Here is a 22,039-nt window from a genome sequence, read left to right on the forward strand (position 1 = left end):
TTAGAGGATTCAATATTGCTCTTGAATGACTTTTACCAATGTTTTTCATTTTTGTTGGATAATACAAAAATGCAAAACGCAAAAACAGTCAACATAGCTGAAATTGTCTAACGACTTCTATAGGAGTTATCCTGCACATGCTTGAACTAAAATAGGAATAATGCTTTTATTACTGTTTTTCATCCCAAAGTCACAGTAAGGCTTATTGTCTGAGGTGATGTTACCTCACAGTGAACATGAAAAGCTTTAGTCAGTGAATATAAAAAATGTCTCTGATGCATATATGTCACTTTAAAAGAAGTAATTTAAAATTCAGGCCAAATGGTACACTAAACATTGTATTTATGTGATGTACCCACATTCTAAATATTAAAAGTCTATTTCAAAAGACCATGTTGACTGGACACAACATACTGTATAAGAAGAGTAAAACAAAAAGAATAGATGTAAATAATATGTCCCTTTTGATTCAAGTGACTGTAACCCTTGGCGAGATAAATATTCAATCATTTGGTAAATAAATAAATGCAACAGTAGTATACCACTGTTCAAAAGTCATAAATCTATTAAGAGAAAACAAATCCGGGTTACAAACTAAAACTGAGGGAAACAGATCAACTATAAGAGGAAAACAACAGAACAACAGGAACACTGACCTGCAACAAAATCAAACACCAACATACATAGAAACAGACTATTTGATAACAACTGTCATATTCCTGACTTGGTAAAGGACATTTTAAGAAAAAATGGTGAGTTGAATCTGGTTTTATTGCTAGCCAAACCTCCCTCTTATATGGTAGGGAATTGCATTGCGAACTTAGAATTAAACATTGCATAAGAAGCAGAGAAACATATTTAAGCAATCTCTTAAATAAATTGAGTTTATAGATAATTGGAGGTATAACAACAAATTCATAATCTATAGATTCAGAACTACTTCCTGCAACTTCAGTAGTCTTTTCTTAGTTGTTTACTGATAATACACAGCACATCATCAATTTAAATTCAATATCTGATCATATATTATTAATAAATTTCTTGATAATTGGTAAAAAAAGGATCATAGAATAATCCCTCACTACATTTCATTGTGTGTATTCACTAATTCAGGTTGAGAAGATGGCTGTTAAAGCTAACAAGCTAGTAGCTAAAAGGATTGGATTAAGGATTGGATTGTATTTGTGCAATCTCATCTAAAACTATTGTGACTAACTTACTGGCAACAAAAGGAAAATAAACAAACATTTATAAAAGGTCTGGTATAAATTTTTTGAATATAAACAAAAGTACTACAATTCAAATAGAAATTTTTTAGCATAAGTTAAATAAATATGTGCAAGCACATTTCTTCATCATTTAAAACAAATAAGATCTTGAACATACATATAAAATATCACATAAAATGGATTCTTACAAGAAGATAATCATAACAAATAAAGAATGTAATGCAATCTTTTAAATATTCATACAACTACGGGTAAAGTCTTTTTCCTCAAATCTTTGAAAATCCATGTGTTATTCATTTTTATCAATTAACATATCCTCCTATATTTAGGATGATTTACTGACAAAATGACAGAATAAATAACGTCGATCATTTCAATGTTCAGGACCAGATCCTGACTGTACAATCGCTACCACCGGATATTAAATATTCTCCATTCTGGTCAAAGGCCAGACATTGTACTGCATCTTCATGTCCTACTAGTGATGAAACCTGGAAAAAAAGAGAAAAAAAGTTACCTCAAACGTCTCGTCTCATCTTTCTATGGCAACAGATTTTTTTTATCATGATAAAATCTTTGGAGCCTAGTATATAGAAATTTGAATTTGTTGTCAAAACAGATAGTTGGTTTAATGTGATAATTTATTTTACTGCCTTATTCTAGAGTTCCACTCCCTGCTGCTGTACTTACTGAAGACACTTGACCTTTAAATTAAAGATGTACACTCCTTTCAAAAGCCCCTTTGGAATAGAAATGAACCACATATGTAACTATGTGCAGGATTTCATTGGTTCAATCCCAGCCCTAGTCAAATCAAGATTCAAAAAATAAAAATTTGCTTTTTTCACTGCATAGCATGGAACATTAAGGAGTAAAGGTAATCGACTGACTAGCTTGGAATCAGAATAATGTGTCCAAACTAGCAATATGTTTTCCTCTGGACTTTCTGTGGATGTTAATCACCAATCAAGAAATCAGGTATGATTTGGGCATACGTGCTTCCCATTACCAGCATTACCAGCTGGTCTAGTAAAATTCAATTCTTATGGAAAACAAAAATGCAGCATAAACAAAGATGTAACTTCATTTCAGCAATCTTTGGCAAAATCCAACCCAGAAAACTTAACAGTTAGACAAATGTTCCCTGTACCAAGGTTAAATTGTAATTGCATCAAAACTTGGTAAAATATTACTGAGTTTTGTTAGGAATATGTTCTTTCATCACTAAACTACATATGAAAAATAAGTGCATAATCTGCTAAAAAAAATTATCAAAATACTAAAAAATTATCAATTTCAAATTGCCTATTTCAATGGGCAGTAATAAGTGAAAAGTAGGTCTTAAAATATATGTCTTAAAGCAAATGGCAAAAACTGGTACATCACCAAAACTAAAACTATTACAATTGGTAAACTATATACCTTTCCAGTGGCCACCTCATACATTTTAACAGTACTGTCATTGCTGGCTACTGCTACCACTGTACCTATTATATTAAAAGATTGCAATAATTAATAAATGAATAAAAATAGTATAAGACTGATAACTATATAATCTTTATGGAAATAAATATTGAGTAAATATTGTAATATTGGTTAAAACAAATTTGACTTGTAACGAATATGTGCTCAACATTGTCTTCAAATTTTCATTTGAATAATTCAAGTTTAATAACTCTGCATATGTCTTCATATATACAGAATCAAACAAGTAAAATTTCCTTTATAAAATTTAATCAATCAACTTTGAATATAAACAAGAAATACATGAAAAGACTGAAACATAGATCAAATATTTTTGATGGGTGTATAAAAACAAAGATCATAAGTAAACATCATAATATTTTTGGGATTATAAAAATATAGATTATAAGTATAGTAGGGATAAACATATAATTAATGTTTTGAAAGACCAGCATTTGCTATGTAATTCAGCCCACTGCTATAAACTAATAAATCTAGAAATTTTACCTATTAAATTAATTTTATTATGGTTGTGACCTGTTATTAATTTCCAACATGAACAGATATTTCTTCTATAACACTTCAAACCTTAGTAAATGTTTTTTTGTGTACATACATCCATTATTTTGAAGTACAGTTTACGTTTTGATTAAAGTAACATATGTTGATTGTGATCATATCTCCAATAATTACCTCCATCTCCTATTTATTTCAAATCTAGTCATATTTGATTCAGAATGTTTTCGATGTTCACAATGATGGGGTAAAACATCTTGACTGTTTTATGAAAGAATATCGAACACAAACCTGTAGGATCAAATGTTAATCTGTTACTTGGATGTGGTCCAACATCCAGGCTAATCATAGGAGCATTTGCTCTGACATCCCATAATTTTACAACACCATAAGAATCACAAGACCCAACAGTATCTCCCTGCAAGCAATAACAAAAATTATTACATAAGTTATTCTTTAAATTATAAATCTAAATTATTTTATCAGCATGAAAAGATTGATCAATTATGGATAATCAAAATTGGAGAAAAACTGAGAGGTTATAAATCAACCATATTAATATTTTGTTTTTGACAAATAAAACAATAGTGAAACTACCTATCAATAATTTAAAAGAATCTTTTTTTTCCATCAATTATATGCAGATTCAATGAATTTCTTCAAATTGTCAAAAAAACACTTCAAAATTAAAGCTAACCAATTGCTGAAAAGGAAGCCTGAATAGGTTGGATTTTGGATTGATATGTCTCTATTTTGTGACTTCTAAAGCAAATAAACATGGAGATAGTTGTTTATTAGAAACTACTTACCCTCAAATTAAATGTTGCAAAGTTCACAGAATGCATATGTCCATAGAATGTCTGGGCACATAATCCCTGTAAAAAATAAAAATAGACAAAGTGATAAAATTTAAAAACACTTTAAAAAATGTTCAGTACTGCAATATAACTGAACTAGTGACAATATTAAGCACTGATTTAAGTCTTGAAGTACAACAAAGGATCATTATTTCTTCTTTAATTATTTTTTTTTTAAGTTCAAACCAATCGATTTTTTGTTCTTGTGAATTTACATTGAAAAATGTACAAGGAAATGTCTTTTTTATTCTAATAATTGAATTGTATCTCTATCATAAGGGGGAGAGGCATATTTTTCATGTTACTCTGCCTTGTGCATTTTGGTAAAACTCATTTAATTTAAAATCAAAAGAAATTTAGGGGAAAAAACAGGTGTTCAAATAAAAATTGTTTTTTTGGCCTCTGGATATATTTTTGAAAACAGAAAGCACAACATGAAATCTTTTAGAAAATTGCAATCAAGAATTTTTCTGAATGATTTGATGAAAAACACAGCATTCAAATTTGACTTTAAATTTTGAAAAAACTGCTATTATAAGAATCAATCCAATATAGCCCCTTTCCCCTGTTTTATCTTGGTAACTGCAAGAGCTGGATAAATCCTAAAGACTACTGGGCACTGATCAGACCTGGGGACATTAGCACAAAAGGAACCTATAGATTAAGACAGATCAGAAAAACAAAGGAAGTAAACAGCATCTTCTTTTTCCTTTGATCTGTAAGAGACTGGAACCATATGCCAGATTATAGCAGCTCTACCAACACTTGATGAGTTTAGGGCAAGATTTGCCAGTGAGCCCTGGAACCAGCTGCTGCCTAACTAGACATCAACTAGCCAATATGTGCAGTGTGAATAGTTTTAATTATTTGGTTTGTTCAATTTATTTATGTCAATGGAGAAGATAAAATCACAAAAATATGAAGTCAACTCTTACCAGAAAAAGAAATCAGTACAAAAAAGTAAATAGAAGATTTTATGATGGATCTGAAGAATTTTTTTCCCATTTTGTATACAAATTTTCTGCTTAAAATATAGCCTATAATAATAACTCACAGTTCTAGCATCCCATAAGGATATAGTTTTATCAGCTGAGCAGGTTAATAATGTGTTGGAGTACGGCAGGAATTCTATACTGTTAACTGAGTCTGTGTGTCCTCTGAGTGTGTAACGACAACGTAAACTGTTCAGATCCCAGACTTTGGCCGTCATATCCATTGAACAGGAAGCTAGGAAGTCACCACATGTATGCCATGTAGAGCCCCACACTAACAAGAAAATAAAGATAATATATTTCATAATTTGTTTTAGTATGATCAGTATGATATTTAAACTGAAGAGTACTACAAACTACTACTGTGAAAGTACTTTTATTCCTGGGGTACCAATTTTAGTGGTTTTCGTGGATGGCTTCATCCACAAATTTAAGTGTCCAATGAAATATAACAACTGTTTTCCAAATCAAGATAAGGAACGATCCATGTACACGATGTAGGTTTGACTACATGGATATGGCGTATAATCTAGCGAATACATCGAATATCGGTAAATATACATATAGATTCTTACATTGATACCAGTGGATTATCGGATTTATCCAATCGAGATAGTTAAATTATCAATTTTAAAGTCCGAGCCTCGGCGAGGACTTTAAAAATTCATAATTTAACTATCGAGATTGGATAAATCCGATAATCCACGAGTAACTATGTAAGAATCTGTTTCTCTAATGATTAATAAATAAATTTTCATTTTTTGTTAAACAAAAGTCCCCTTCGAGTGCCTTCCACATTCCCCGAAGTTGTCAATTTCATTAACACCTGTTGGCATATTTTGATACATCCAGTGTGCTGATAAAGGTTATGACCCTTAAATTCATTCAATCATCTTCTGAGATCAACGGCAACCACACAATGATTAAATTTTTTTATACAATGGGTTCGGAAAGGGATAAATTTCCTTAGAATTAGAGAAATGTATGTACATCTTCAGACAGGGTTTTACCCATTTAATCTTTAAAGAACCTAAACTGTACGTCTTATATATGACCTTTTAATTGTCATGAAAAATTTATTTTGATCGATGAACGTCAGAGTTCCAGTGATGATATGCGATGATGAAGTGTTCATGTTATCTCCTCATGATTCACATACATAAAAAATAATTTCATATTGGGATTGCTTTCTTATTTCATAAGAATAAATTCTACAATTTAAAGAACATTTGCAGCATATTTTTTTTTATGTAACTGTGTTCTTTAAGTGACATGTTTATTGCCCAATTAACTCCTTTTATGATCGTTAATCTGTTGATTATCTGATCTCGGTTAATAAGTGTCTGATTTCATATGTTTACTTAACAATTTCCGACAACAATTCCGAGACAATTTGTTAGCATATATAAATCAGCTTATTTCCAAAACAATTGTTTTATTAAAAGTTTGATGATTGTTGTCAGTAATGAAAGACGATCAAGTAAGTGAAAATGGACACCTAATTTGTAATGTCCCGGAAATCATTATAAAACATCAAATGATTTATTTTCAAGAATCTTCGTTTCTGATGGCTTCAAATTCTTCACTCAATTTTTTTTTTGTCAGAAAACTAAAATCCACGAATTTAAGAACCCACGAACATGTAACTTTTGCTCAAACCACGAAAATTGATACCAACGAATAAAAGTACTTTCACAGTATGATGCACATGGACTACTTTGGTCAACTTCATCAATTTTAACAGAATGAACACAAGGTCATGTTTTTTCTAACCTTCATATCATGTCAAACTTTTTTTAAGTATAGAAGTTTTAGCTTGTCTCTTTTTTATGAATTTGTAGATAAGATTAATAATACTTTTCTCCAATTTTAAAATCTAAGATGGCATCAATTTATTAGTCAGTAAATTAACTTTAATTATAGGAATAGTTAGGAAATGTAAGGACATTAAAATACAGGCATGTAAACTGTCTCCCTTCATCAAAGTTAATTATTTTATACAAGAACATTGCATCATGTATGTCTAAAAGCAGTTTATGTCTACCTATTCCAAATTGACAGAAAATAAAAACAGGAAGATGGTATCTGACAGATACTAAAAGTGCTCACAAAATTAGTCTTAAAAAAAATCCTCAAAAGGGGAATGATTTCCTGTTTTGTTTATAATCACAAATAATAACATGAACATTTTCAAGTAAAATTTGAAATTCTTTGGCAGTCTGAAACACTTTTTTTTTTAAATTCAGAAACATTTCTGAATTTTGAAAGAGTGTTTCACAATGCCAAAAAATTTCAAATTCATCAAATTTTCTTAAATTAGTCTTTCAAAAGTAAGAAATAGATGGAATTGTTGTGTTTTGCATATTTACATGAGATCTACTGTCTACAAAGTGCATGCTTGAAGCACATGATAGCCTTTAACATTGACCACTGTACAAACAACAAATGGAAGTTTTTAACGACCTTGACTGGCTATACAGCCCTTGCACGGTCGGCTACCACTGTACTACTAACACTCCATTCTTTTTTATATTAATTTTACAATATAATCCTATACCTGCATGAGTGTGATCTGTAAATGTATGTACACATTCTGCTTTAGAGAAATCCCATACTTTGACCGTTGTATCACCACTTGATGTAGCCAGCTTAGAACCACTGGAATGTATAAGAAAGATAATAAATTATTGTATCATATCTTAATAATAATATGTCAAACTTTATTTCTTTGAAAAGCTGACAAGTATATTTAATTTTCTTTCATTTACTTTATTTGAGGAAGTTTTCTTTACTTTCTTTTTTTGTTTGGATGTTAAACTGCATATCAAGTGTTTTTCAAGCAAAATAGCATGACAGCATGCAATGTCTCTGTTTCTTATTACCGGTTACCATTAACAACAAAAAGTATGCCCTTCTTATTATGTTTGTCAAAACTTGCCAAATTGTATTTTATCTCATGCAATGTAATATTCAGTCCACAATAATATTGTTAACAAGAGTGCACACGCTGAAATGTCTCGCCTTCTTTACTAACCATTGATTTTATGTTGATAGTCCTAAATATAAAGCTTTACTACAAGTAACACATAAACTTAACATGATCCAAGAAAATGAGGTCAAGGTCAGATTAACCAAACGAGATATACATGTACACCTTACAATCATTCAATAAACCAAACATAGTTGACCTATTGCTTATAGTTTCTAAGAAACAGTCTTAACCAAGAAAACTTAACATTGACCAATGAACCATGAAAATGAGGTTTAGGTCAGATGAACCTTGCCAGACAGACATGTACACCTTACAATCAATTTATGCATTAAATATAGTTGACCTATTGCTTATAGTATCTAAGAAACAAACTTAACCATGAAAACTTAACTTTGACCACTGAACCATGAAAATGAGGTCAAGGTCAGATGACACCTACCAGTTGGACATGTACACCTTACAATCATTCCATATACCAATATAGTAGACCTACTGCTTATAGTATCTGATATATGGACTTGACCACGAAAACTTAACCTTGTTCACCGATCCATGAAATGAGGTCGAGGTCAAATGAAAATTGTCTGACGGGCATGAGGACCTTGCCAGGTACGCACATACTAAATATAGTTATCCTATTACTCATAATAAGAAAGAAATTAACATTACAAAAAAAGTTGGCTTTTTTTTCAAGTAGTCACTGAACCATGAAAATGAGGTCAAGGACAATGGACATATGACAGACAGAAACTTCGTAACATAAGGCATCTTCATGTATATACAAAGTATGAAGCATCCAGGTCTCCTAGCTTCTAAAATATAAAGCTTTTAAGAAGTTAGCTAACGCCGCCGCCGCAGGATCACTATCCTTATGTCGAGCTTTCTGCGACAAAAGTTGCAGGCTCGACAAAAATCTATATTTGTTCAAGGAATTCTCATGAAACAGGGTGATTGCTGTTGATTGGGAGTCACAAAATTTCAAGAGATTTGAATAAGGAAATTAACAAATAATTGATCATCAGAGATGTTCTTTCAAATGAACGAAAACAATCACCATTTGGAATAATAGAAATAATTGGCTTTCAAATAGCCTATTTTTTTCATTTTTTTTGTGACCTTCAAGAGGAAAGGTATTTCCTTATGAGTAATTTATCAGTTTACAAAGTTATGACTTACCAAATTAAAAAAGATAAGTTAAAATCCAAAATATTTAACCATGATACTTGTAATTGACCATGTTTAAAAGTGCACAAATTAAAATTTTCAATTGACATGAGAAAATTTGTATTTTTTATATTTCCAAGTAGCATTCAGTGCTTCTTGTAAGCTGATAAAAAATTTTTGTTAACAAGCTTTAGAGTCTAGCTAGCTGATTTGAGTCTAAATTACAGCATACCATGTTCTCTCTGTTTCCTGTCATAGTGGTTTTCATCCTGCTCAAATGTGATAAAATTTATCAGTAGCTTGAAAGAAATAGTTCCTTTCCTTTCCTTTTCCACCATTAAAATATATATCAATTGTTTTGTATAAAAGTCAACTAGCAACTTGACAAATAATTTACTTACGAAGGATGGAAATCACATCCAGAAACCCAATCAGTATGTCCCTCTCCAGTCATTATTATTTCTCCACTAGGTACTGACCACATCTTCCAGTGGTGGTCATCACTTGTGGTGGCCAAAATTGGTTTACGTGGATGTAGTCTTACACTAAAAAAATGTTTGAATTCTAAGAAATATAAGGCAAATAATTGTATTAAAATTTCAAACTTAAAATCAAAACATGGGTGAATAAAAAATTAAAGGAAATACATTAATGCAAGTACATCATTTTATTTCATGCAACTATTTTTGTCATTACCTACTGTTATTTAATCACAACATAAGCCAGGTGTAAAATAATCAATGAGATTTTTAAAAAAAAATCAACAATCCAACTGGAAATTAACTTTAGATAACTGTAAAATGTTTTAATAACATACAGAATTCAGGCAAATGGAAGATAATGTCAAAGGTTTTTAATAACATACAGAATTCAAGCAAATGGGAGATAAATTTCAAATGTTTTTAATAACATACATAATTAGTGCACATGGGAGATATCTTTCAATTGATTAAAATAACATGCAGAATTTAGGCAAATAGGAGATAACTGTCAAATGTTTAAAATAAAATACAGAATTCAGGCAAATGGCGATAAATGTCAATTGTTTTAATAACATACAGTATTCAGGCAAATGGGAGATAAATGTCAAATATTTAAAATAACATACAGAATTCAGGCAAATGGGAGATAACTGTCAAATATTATTAATAACATAGAAAAAAAGGCAATGGGAGATAAATGTGAAAGGTTTTATAAAGGCAAATGGGAGACAACTGTCAAATGTTTTTATTAGCATACAGAATACATTTGATTTTTGGTGTTTTAACGCCACTTTTAAGCACCGCTTTTGGGCTATTTCGTGGCAGCCAGTTTTTATTGGTGGAGGAAGCCGGAGTGCCCGGAGAAAACCATGGACCTTCGATAGGAAAACTGACAATCCTTGTCAATTAAGATTGGAGTTGAGTGCACCCGCACGAGCGGGGTTCGAACTCACAACCTCAGTGTTGAATGGCTAGTGATTACAGTAGTAACTACTTAGACCACTCGGCCACCGAGGCCCCTCATACAGAATACAGGCAAATGGGAGATAACTTTCAAATTTTTTTTATTTTTTAATAACATACAGATTTCAGACAAATGGAAAATAATAGTCAAATATTTTAATAACATATACAGATTTCAGGCAAATGGGAGAGAACTGTCAAATGTTTTTAGGTGGCAGGTACCAGTTTTGGTGTACCAGAACATTTGTCCCTCCCACAAATTTTTATTTAGTTAAATAATGAAATTAATAATTGCATCTTGTGGACTGAAAAAACAAATGAATGTAAATTCTAGGCTATTGTACTACATTAGTAAGTAGTTGCATACAAAGGTTGGGGATTTCCTTCACATACTGAACCTATCAGAAGTAAAAATTGGGGTCCCTTTCTTAATTTCATCCAATCAAAGTGGGGGAAAAAATCAGTTTTATGTAAACAAAAATATCTTCAGATTTTGATGGGATAGATGCCGACAAGGCTATAATTCATTGAATATCAATTATCTCTTGAAATTTGCCTAAAACTGTTTCCCAACATTAGCAAGATTCTGCAGGTGAGGATCTGAGTTGTATCAGGGCATCACATTTTTGCCTTATTTGCAATGCATTTATTTAAATTTTTAAATCTCTATGCTGGACAGACACACTAATTTACAGGTTTTTTATACATTCACATAGGCACACACATATCTTAGTCACCCAAAACCTTAAATTTTATTAGCATATTTGCTTGAATGATTTTTCAGGTAAATTAAATCATAAATCAATGAAATTTTAAGATTTATTGTAAAATTACTGGTTTCTGCCACATACATAATATAGGCATATGGGAGATGAATTCAAAAGGTTTTAGATAATATACAGGCTGCAGGCAAATGGGAGATACCCTTAATCAAAGCAAGAAAAACATACCAGCTAACTGGATGGGAATGAGCTTGAAATGTATTTGAAAGCCTAAATCCTCCGGTCCTTGATAGATGACTGCTGGTACGTTTAACATTTGCCAGCTGTGGATTAATTCCTGTATCCACTGGAAATTCGGTATCCTGAATATCAAAATCATAAATCATAAAAAGATACTCCAATTAATCATAGAAAAATTGGGAAAGCAAAATATAATTTTCCTTTTAAAATGTTAAACCCTTCAACCAATAAACTGTCCTTTAAAAGAAAAAAAGGCAATAAATGAGGAAAACATGTTCTTCACTATTCCTTCACATCTGTTGCCAAAACCAGATGAAACTGCATCTGCAGAGATATATAGTTGTTTTTGCTATACATTATAGTTTAGAATGTTTCATTTTCTAGTATTCAAATGTTAGCTTGATAAAGATTTTATTTCTTTTAAGAAACAAGTAATTTGGTATATTTCTGATCTTTTCAAGAAAGTACTGAAAACAATGAATAATTTAGAAAGGATTGATTTAATGTTATTTTATAGATATTACTTACATTTGGATATCTTTTAAAATCCGCTGGCTCATTTTCTACATCACACATTTCTCTTTCCATGGCTAAAGTTCTTTGTGTTGGCCCTCTGCCTTCACTGTCTATCTGGTACACACCCCTTCTAGTACTAGTAGTAGGACCTAAAATAGAAATTATGTTTCAATACACCTTTGGGTTGCATGTAACAAAAGTTGCAGACATTGAGATGTAAGAATTAGCATCCTGAGACTGTGTCCTGTCAATGAATTCACATTTATTATAAAAATAAGGAAATGTGGTATGATTGCTAATGAAATAACTATCCACCAAAGTTATTGTTAAGTTTACATGTTGAACTTAAATGTTTTTTTATTGTTGTTGGGTTGCTGTCAATGATATTGACTCAATTTCTTTTATGTATATGCAACTTAAAAACTGAATTTAAGGTGGATTGGGGGTCTTAATTAAAATCCATAGAATTTTTTAATAATTTGTCAAAATGTAGTTTTTATCATGCTTTTTTCCAAAATATAATAAAAAGTATGGGTCACCGGACTTTTTTTCACACTACAGGTTGTGCATAATTGTCAGATTTTGTATAGATTATGCATGGAAAATCCAATTTTGTGTGATAAAAAGAAAACTACACCATAGAATTTTAAGATAAAATATGAGAAGATAGCTCTTATAACATGCTTTCAGATTATAAAAAGAAAAAATGGGGTCACTGGACTTGTTTTCTTGCTACATATTAAAAAAGGTAATTTCACAACACTTTCTATTATAAAAATTACTTTATCTGAGTTATCTCCCCTACTATCTGAGTTATCTCCCCTTATGTGCCAAAGTTGCAAAAAAATGAATCAAACAAAAATAATGTGTTTTATAGAAAATACAGCCGTAAATATGATAAATCACATAATTTTCTATATTAGCATGAAAAGTCTTACACATGAATTACATAGTACACTCAAAATTAGCACATTTCATTAAAGATCTAGACCAATTGTTATCTGCTACTTCAAAATCCAAGATGGAGGAAGACACCCAAACCACCTTAAAACTCTTTTGGGGTGTTGTTTTTCATCACATGCACAATTAATTACTTTACATGAAAATTTCTGTATTTTTCTTAAATTATACATGCACCTGTTGCTTAGAATTAAAATGAAAAACCTCCTTATATATGTTGCATTGTTTCAATTTAATTTTGTTACAATATTCTTTAATACATTTTCATGATTATTTCTTAGCATCGAATATAAAAAAAAATATAAAACATGAGTGTTTGAAACACATACCTTTTTATTATGGCTTGATAGTAAATAGAACAATAATAAGTCTATTTTTTAAACATAATCTTGTTATAACATTTACAGAACCTGAATTAAAACAAAATATTCAAATTAATTTTAAGTAAAGGTGTACCTTGAGACATTTTAGCAGACCCTCCTTTGAAAGACTCCATACTTTTCAATGTATTTTGTAATCCAGAAACTTGACCAACAGCTCGGTCTTTTTCCAATTTGGACAACATTTTCTCTTTCATGGCAACTTCATATTTCTTCTTCAACTGTTGTAATGTAGGCTCATACTGTTGATAATGTCTCTTTAATCTAAAATTTAAGGATTCATTTACATTTTTAATGCATTATGATATCATATTGATGTCTGCAACTTAGTCTTTTATTAATTTCTGAAGGACAAAGTTTCAATCTTTTTTTAATTGATTCAGCAAAACTTTGAACAAAACATGACGTCTGTAAAATAATGTTCATGTAGCATGGTCTTTGCAGAAATTCCTGAAAAATTTAAAATCTGACAAACCTCTGACTTATTTTTGCCTAACTTTCAACAGAACGGATTAGTCACAAATTTGTTTGGCAAAACCTTATTCCCAGATGTTGATTTAAATTAATCATATTGTTGGGTAAGACTGTTACACACATTTATCAATTCAAAGATTACTTATGAAAGGAATTGTGTAACCATTTATAAAACATGGCATTACAAATAGTACTTTTTGTTTTGAAAAAAAATATAACTCAATATTATACCTTTTGATATCATTTATTAGCTTATTCTTCTCCTGCACAACTCTTTTGTGGTGCATTCTATGGTAGTCTCTCTCTTTTCTAATTTTAACATATGTTTCTTTAGCATTCCTGTAAATATGAAAGAAAATTGTACAACAAGCATTACCTCCTTATAATTAATATAATCTTATGAAAACCCAAGGCTATGAAAAGTCTACTGAAATTCGATTGCTATTCTTTTAAAATACCCTTAAAAACATAGTTTTGAATGTCCTGCTTGTACTATCACATTTCATTGGTCAGTGAACCATGAAATCTGGGTCAAATTCTTTTCTTGGCATAGACATTAATTAGTTTACTTCATAATGAACATTACTAAGTTTCAAGTCGATGTAACCCAAAACTACCTTCAATCAAAATTTTAAAAATGGAACTGGATGGATGGGCGAAAGATTGGACCAACGGGCAGACAAAAGGATCCACAGACTGGAAAACACAATACCACTCTTCTATAGTATGCATGGCATAAAAGCACTTCCTTTACCATTTAAAGGATTTAAATGGATTACAAATCATTAGCCTTTTTTTCAAATGATTTTTTTCTGTTTTTAAACACAAGTTAAAACTTCAGGTACTTTCCGAATCAAAAAAGGCCTCTGTTAGCATAAACTGTCAAGTAGTTAGAGTATGGTTTCCTTAAATTTGACTTGTCTAAAATAGATCATTATAAACTTTATATAGTATTGAAATCTTACATAGCTGCATCTCTGTATTTTTCTACTTCTCTCTTGAGGAATTTTACTTCGTTATCTAATTCCTGATTTCTGCCATACATATCAGGGACAACACCAATATCTTCAGCATGAAGAGAGCCTTTCTGTTGCAGCTCATACCTACATTAAATTTGTTATACACAATAAACATTTTAATGAAACTTTCAATAATTTCAAGACTTATGCAAAGATATCTTAACGTGTGTACATGAAGCGAAGCATTTCTTAAATGATAAACATTAACAAAAAAGTTGTCAAAAAAACCTTTTAGACAACCATTTACCCTTAAAAACTTGTAGAATTTACAATCTTTGACAATCAAGTTCTGGATGGGAATTAACTTAAATCAATAACATGACACCATTGGTTGCAGGTAATAATTTGGTCAGGTATATATGGATCTAAAAGACTGTAAACATGTATAAAGTGTACACTGAGATTAACAAATGAAAAAATGAAAAAAGGCATTTCTGCAAAGAAGGTCAACATGAATGATTGGCAGGCATTCTGGACAGTTCTCCTACAGAAAAAAATCGTGCATTCTTGTATCAGTAATAAGGACACACCTACAGGTAACATCATAGCTTTTACAGGGTGTTTTTGGTCTCCACATACATGTAGCTAAGAACTCTCTAAAAACAGGACATCAGATTTAATGTCTTGATACCAATTAGATGTGAATGATAATTCAAACATCCTGCACTGCCAAAACTATGCCTTGAACATTGGCCTTTATTGCAAGACTGAGGAAGTACAGATAACAATATTTCTATTTCTAAGACGCACTAAGGTCCTGAGGCTGATCTGTCTAAATTTTCAAACTAAGACTTTAGACTGAAGTCATGACTTTCTCACCTAATTTGCAACATTTGTGTAAAATTTAACTTTGAACCAAGCAGGTTTTACAGGATAAAGGAAAGACATCAATTCAATATAGGCACCAACTACTCATAGTCTGTGAACTTGACCCCAACAACAAGGTAAACTCTGAAGTCAATACTAAGTGTAACAAAGCACGCTCTAGAATTTCTAATTTAATATGAGATAGGGGACCCAGGGACAATCTGACAAGGTGAACATTGCATATTCTAATATTCCACTCATGAATTTTTATGTCTTGAAAAAAAAACCTTTATATTTGTAAAACAACATAAAAACTCACCATTCTGTCTGAAATGTGTCAAGAGTCCTATTCATTCCCATCCTTACTAAAAAATTCCTCACATAATCATCTACAACTTCAGCTCGTCTTGTCACTGAGGGTTTTGGTAGTTCTCCTTTCTTAACCTAAACAATATACAGGTCAAATTTTCTTCCATATATTTGAAAAGTTTTATTTTCTCTTTTTCTTGTCTAAATTTTGAAATATAAAAAACAAACGGCTATGTCATGATGAGTACATGACATAAAAGTTCTAAAACAGTCTCAATTTCAAGAAAATTTCTAGTTAAAATAATTAAAAAGACACACAAGAAGTGAAGAACATTTGTTAAACAGTTGAGGCATGTATATGTCAATTACAGATTTACTAATATATATACTATAGTTTGTCGATCTGTCCTCACATCTTACATCAGTCAAAGTCTGCTTGCACAGAATATTATGATTACTCATAATTAATACAAATAGATTACCCAGCATTTTGATAGTTTTTCCTCTTTATTTGTTCCAAACTTAAATAAAAGTTAAATTTCCCAAAATTCTATAGCAGAGTTAATCAAAGTTTACACATTGTATAAAGACTTCAAATGATAAAGTTAGAAATAGCTGAAACTTTTTATAAGGAAGAACAGTTTAAAAATACTTTTTCCTTTTTTTGGCATTTGCTAAATATTTTCTACTTCACTTTTTTGAAATATTTTATACATGTACATATATTAATTAAATTACAGTTGCATCTTTTTCTTCTTCAGCTTCTCTGATAGTTCTCACTGCAAGATCTAAGTCTTCATCCAAATCTATATATAATACAAAAAAGACAAATAATTGTAAAATAGACATGAAAAACAGACAAAAATTTGGAACTAAATTATTTAGGTGTATAATAAGAATATGACAGATTTTTACTGTGACCCTATTTTCTTTATCATTCTATTTTTTCATTTTAATGAAATCAGTTTCAAATATTTGTACTGCTGCAGCAGATTATTACAAGACGTCCACAGCATATAAGAGTATGCAATTTTGTGTGTGTGTGTGGGAGTGTGGAACTGTGACCTCTTTTCATTTACATAACAATGCTACAATGTAAGATTTTAGTTTTCCATTCATTTTTTTTTTTTGAGTGGGGGGGGGGACTCTTAAACAACAGTTTGGCATACTCATGAACAAAAGAAACACTTAGCAAAGTTCTTACCAGTGGTAATAAAATCTTCATCAACAGGTACTTCTTCATACTCATATTCATCATCAGAGTCTACTGTCAACTGTTCCTCTGATTATGGAGTTAAGGCAAATAAATATGCATGAAGATAATCAAATTTGCTTCATTTTGATTTTCCTAAGTATTAGCAGCAATTCACAATATGAAGCTACTTTTGTATTTTGTAAATCAAGTAAAACAAAAATGCAAAACAATCAGGTTCAATGTATGTCATCAGCTTTGCCATGATATGCACTGAAAAATTACTTCTTAGCTCCTAGAAAATCTTAGCACATTGAAATATGTGGCATTTAAAAAAAACAAAATCATTTAGCTCCTAGAAAATCTTAGCACATTGAAATATGTGGCATTTAAAAAAAACAAAAACATTTAGCTCCTAGAAAAATCTTGGCACATTGAAATATGTGGCATTTAAAAAAAACAAAAACATTTAAACCAAATTTAAGAAATCCATCTCTGTATGGCACTCATAAAAAAGAGACATTTCCATTTCTAAAAATTCTTTTTTATAATCTGAAAGAATACTGTAAGGGTTTATTTTTTGTAAACACTGTCATAGGACTAGAAAAAACTGCATCATCTATTACCACAGCTGTATCAAGTCTCAACACCTCTTAATGTTGCTTAATCATATTCATACAGGAAGGACTCTAGTAACTGCAACATACATATAAAAACCCTAAAATATAAGTGATATGTGCATAAATGAGTTAACGGCTGGACATGAAAAGCCTACAGTGGATGTTTTGGACTTAAGAGAAAAAAAAGTGAACAGGTTAACATTTAAATCTAAGTAATACTGCTACATTTTTGTACTACTGTAAATTTTGATGTCAGACACCAAAATTTTATATTCACTCCATCATATTCATTGAAAAAATATATAATTTTGCTCGCCTTCTCATTTTTTTCATATGAAAAATCAGAACACTTATTTTTTTTTGGGTGGCCCTTAAAGTAATTTTTTGTATATACATGATACATATTTCCTGGAAATTGATGTCATTTCATCATAATGAAATAGCACAAAAATTTCAAGCATTTCCAGGGAGGATTTACCAGATGGGTAGTTTAATAATAGACAATTATCCAGTTTCAGTTTTATAAATGAACTGCCCCGGTTGACCTGGGGTCATATTGAGAAAAACATGTTATAGGACATTGTGACGTGAAGATATTTGCTTTGTGACATCAATTTTGGAAAATGCATTAATAGGAAGATCATGTATAAAGCGGTTGGTAAATAGGGGGTAAAAGGTGGTAAGTGCAATGTAGAACAGGAAATAAAATGGCCATTTCATGATGAATGAAAAAAATAAAAAAATAGCTTGCATGTTTCTTTTTCACCAATTTGCAAAAAACACAGTGAACAATCGTTGCATGAGAGAACTTCCAAAACTCAAAATGAACCAGAGAACCGATAGATATTACCTTAAAGTTTAAAACTTTACTTGTATCTGGAGTAATACTGCTATTATAAATAATAAAGTCTATAATTTTGAGCTATAAGTAATTTTAACTCAATAAAAGTACAATTTAACTTCATTAATTTGATTCATGTGACTTTAATGCAAGTTCCAATCTCGACTCTGACAGACAGAATTGTTATAACTTGATCGCAGACTCTGTATGCCTGTGCCTTGTGCATGGTACCTTTGTAGTTTTAAATTTTCCTAATTAAAATGAAAATGAATAACTTTATTGTTTAAAATTTATAATGTTCATATAGATAATAATTATCTACATTGTGTACCTAATTTTAAATTATTACTTCCGCCATATTATTATTCAAGGAACTTGCATACAAGACATACAAATCGAATTCCTGAAGTTAAATTGTACTTTTATTAGGTAAAAATTCGTAAGGGTTCCGCGGAACCTAGTGTCTCGCCTACTTTTGCTGTTAATCGCAGGCTCAACAAAAATGAGGAAAAAAATTAATAAAAAATATTCCTCTCTATACTATCTTTTGATTGTAAGTAGCTTCTGTCCAAGTTTGGTAAAAATCCAGGATAGTTTATGAATCTAATAAATGTTTTAAAAACCTAAACTGCAGACTGTATGTAATGTTAACTGGAAGAAAAACTAAGTCCATTTATAAGTAAAATACGAAAAAAATGGAACAAAATTTTAACAAAATTTCCTTCTAGATACTAGCTTTTAATCATAAACAAGCTTCTGTCCAAGTTTGGTACAAATCCAGGATAGTTTAAGAAAGTTGTTAAAATTTTAAAAACTTTAACCACAGAGTGAATGTAATGTTAACTGGCAGAAAAACTAAGTCCATTTATAAGTAAAATACGGAAAAAATGGAATTTTTTTTTTACAAAGTTTACTTCTGGATACTATCTTATGATCATAAACAAGCTTCTTTCCAAGTTTGGTACAAATCCAGGACAGTTTAAGAAAGTTATTAAAATTTCAAAAACTTTAACCACAGAGTGAATGTAATGTTTCCTGGCAGAAAAACTAAGTCCATTTATAAGTAAAATACGGATAAAATGGAATTTTTTTTTTACAAAATTTACTTTTGAATATTATCTTATGATCATAAACAAGCTTCTGTCCAAGTTTTGTAGAAATCCAGGATAGTTAAAGAAAGTTATTAAAATTTCAAAAACTGTAACCACAGAGTGAATATTTGTGGACGCCGACGACGACAACGACGGAATGTAGGATCGCTATGTCTCGCTTTTTCGACAAAAGTCGAAGGCTCAACAAAAATGACAAATATCTCAAATTTATAGTCATAATTATAGAAAAAAAGCAGTATTACACACTATAGAATTGAGTTTTCGGTTTATATATATTGGTTCTTGTCTTCAAATTGAGTTTTTGGGAGTTCTTGGAAGATCATTGTTCCCATGAATAATGAGCTTCAGCCTTCAAGCACAAAACATTCGATATAAAAGTTTCAAACACGTTGTATACAAATAACCCTTCACCACCCTCATTGCAACTGGACATGAGAGTAACTTTATGCAGTGTGATCCTATATCTAAAGTTTTAATGCATGTGGCTGTAGCAAGCTACACCATATAGTCCTTAACTTTCAAGGTTTGTCAAAAATAGTCAACTGCATAGCGATTGTTATAATTTGTGTTAAATTGCTTATAACTGTTGTATCACATGAACTGTTATAAAGAAAACAGTTTTCATGTTCAGCCATCGTAAACAGATCTTATGTAAAAATCATTAAATGTACAAAGGATACTCTGCAGGTAATATTTTTCTGTTTCTTGACCGTTCGACACACCCGCCATTTTTGTTTTATTTGCCTTAGCAACGATTACACATTTCTAATCTTTAAAATAAAAGAGTTTGATTGTAAGACTCCCTGATAATTCGGAACATCACAAACTCGGCCTACAACAAATTCGATCTCACAAACTCAGTCTATAACAAAATCGGACTATTAGAAGAATATAAGTATTATAAACGATGTTATATACTTTATTTGAAATTAATTATCAGCACTTATTTTAAATTTATTATGAGTAAGAATAATAAATACTTTATTTTGAACATATTACAAGCAAGAAATATTTGTAAATTTAGATAACAACTTGAAGCTGGGAACAGTATATGTTCCTGTATGTTCCTGCTTGAAGATTTAAAAAGAAAAGTAAGACTAATTTCATTTATTATGAAAAGTTATCACTTATTTGTCCTTTCTTTTCTATCGTTTTTTTAAATTTTTTATTATTTTTCATATCGGCATGACCAAGGATTTGTATAGTAAGACTACTATCTATAAGTTACTATACAAATCCTTGGCATGACTTATTTGATTGAACTGGACCTATGATGTCAAACTGCCACATGTACTGTTGACACCTTTTCAATCACCCATAAATCTAAGTGAGAACATAACTACCTATAGCTACATGAAATTGTAATCAACCAAATACCCAGTGACCTCACAGTAACAGCTTATATTTCTTCTTCTTTTTCTACCAAATAGTGACCACCGTCAACAAACTGAATATTATGTCACAAGAGGATAACTTCCAACAAGACATAGATTAATTTTTACAAATTGAAAATAGAGGAAAAATGAAAATTACATATGTACTGTACAATTAGTTCGATGTGAATAGCTGAGTTTAATATTGATGTTTTGAGATGGAAGTTTTGAAAGAATCTACTGATGTGCAATTTATGATGTTATAGAGTAGTTTGTTCCAATAGAATGATGTTCTTGGAAAAAATACTTTTCTCTGTACTGTGTTTTGCAGGATGAAATTTGATAACTGTTCGCATTTGAATGTCTTTTTTGTTGAAATAATGTGTTGTTCTATTTTATATAGCATCTTTTCTTCTGTCAGAGAGGCTGCACCATTCAAGGTGTTGTAACATGTTACCAACGCTTGAGGTGTTTCTGTATTTGTTGGATACAAAATGGGCAGCCTTCCTTTGAAATTTTTCAATGCTATCTATGTCTTGTTGTAAGTAAGGGTCCCAAACAGAGCAAGCCTACTCTAGTGATGGTCTTACTAGGGAATTGTATGCCTGCTCTGGTAAATGGATGTTTAGCTAATATTCAGGTTCCTCCTTAGCACTCTTAGCTTTCTTGCATATGTTGTTCATACATATATATATATATATGATATATCATAAATGTTTGACCCTGGCCAGTTACCTCTACAAACACTCAGGCTATCTGTATCCGTTTGATGTGACAATTGAATTATAATTATTCATCATCCTAATTAATCCATC

At 30.7% G+C, this 22,039-nt stretch overlaps 1 protein-coding gene across 1 annotated transcript; it reads right to left on the bottom strand.

Annotated features, from left to right (window-relative positions):
• Positions 1–1,233: 1,233 nt before the first annotated feature.
• LOC127728299 (sperm-associated antigen 16 protein-like) lies at positions 1,234–20,604 on the bottom strand. Its single transcript, XM_052235638.1, has 16 exons — positions 20,532–20,604; positions 17,291–17,368; positions 16,825–16,892; positions 16,097–16,221; positions 14,917–15,054; positions 14,183–14,290; positions 13,554–13,741; positions 12,150–12,286; positions 11,610–11,743; positions 9,616–9,759; positions 7,616–7,716; positions 5,121–5,332; positions 4,019–4,084; positions 3,501–3,627; positions 2,652–2,716; positions 1,234–1,720 (listed from the first exon to the last, which is right to left on the bottom strand). The coding sequence occupies exons 1-16, from the start codon at positions 20,578–20,580 to the stop codon at positions 1,610–1,612; spliced, it is 1,851 nt and encodes a 616-aa protein (XP_052091598.1). The 5' UTR covers positions 20,581–20,604; the 3' UTR covers positions 1,234–1,609.
• Between the last annotated feature and the right edge of the window lie 1,435 nt (positions 20,605–22,039).

This window comes from Mytilus californianus, unplaced genomic scaffold (genome assembly GCF_021869535.1).
Source record: "Mytilus californianus isolate M0D057914Y unplaced genomic scaffold, xbMytCali1.0.p SCAF_2, whole genome shotgun sequence".
NCBI classification, from domain to species: domain Eukaryota; kingdom Metazoa; phylum Mollusca; class Bivalvia; order Mytilida; family Mytilidae; genus Mytilus; species Mytilus californianus.

Excerpts from the sequence above, each read along its gene's own strand:
- LOC127728299 (XM_052235638.1), bottom strand. The coding sequence starts at position 20,580 with ATGGCGGGTGTGTCGAACGGTCAAGAAACAGAAAAATATTACCTGCAG. Across the intron at positions 15,055-16,096 it reads GACACATTTCAGACAGAATG|GTATGAGCTGCAACAGAAAG; the intron begins GTGAGTTTTTAT and ends AATTTAATGTAG. Across the intron at positions 13,742-14,182 it reads CTAATAAATGATATCAAAAG|ATTAAAGAGACATTATCAAC; the intron begins GTATAATATTGA and ends CTTAAATTTTAG.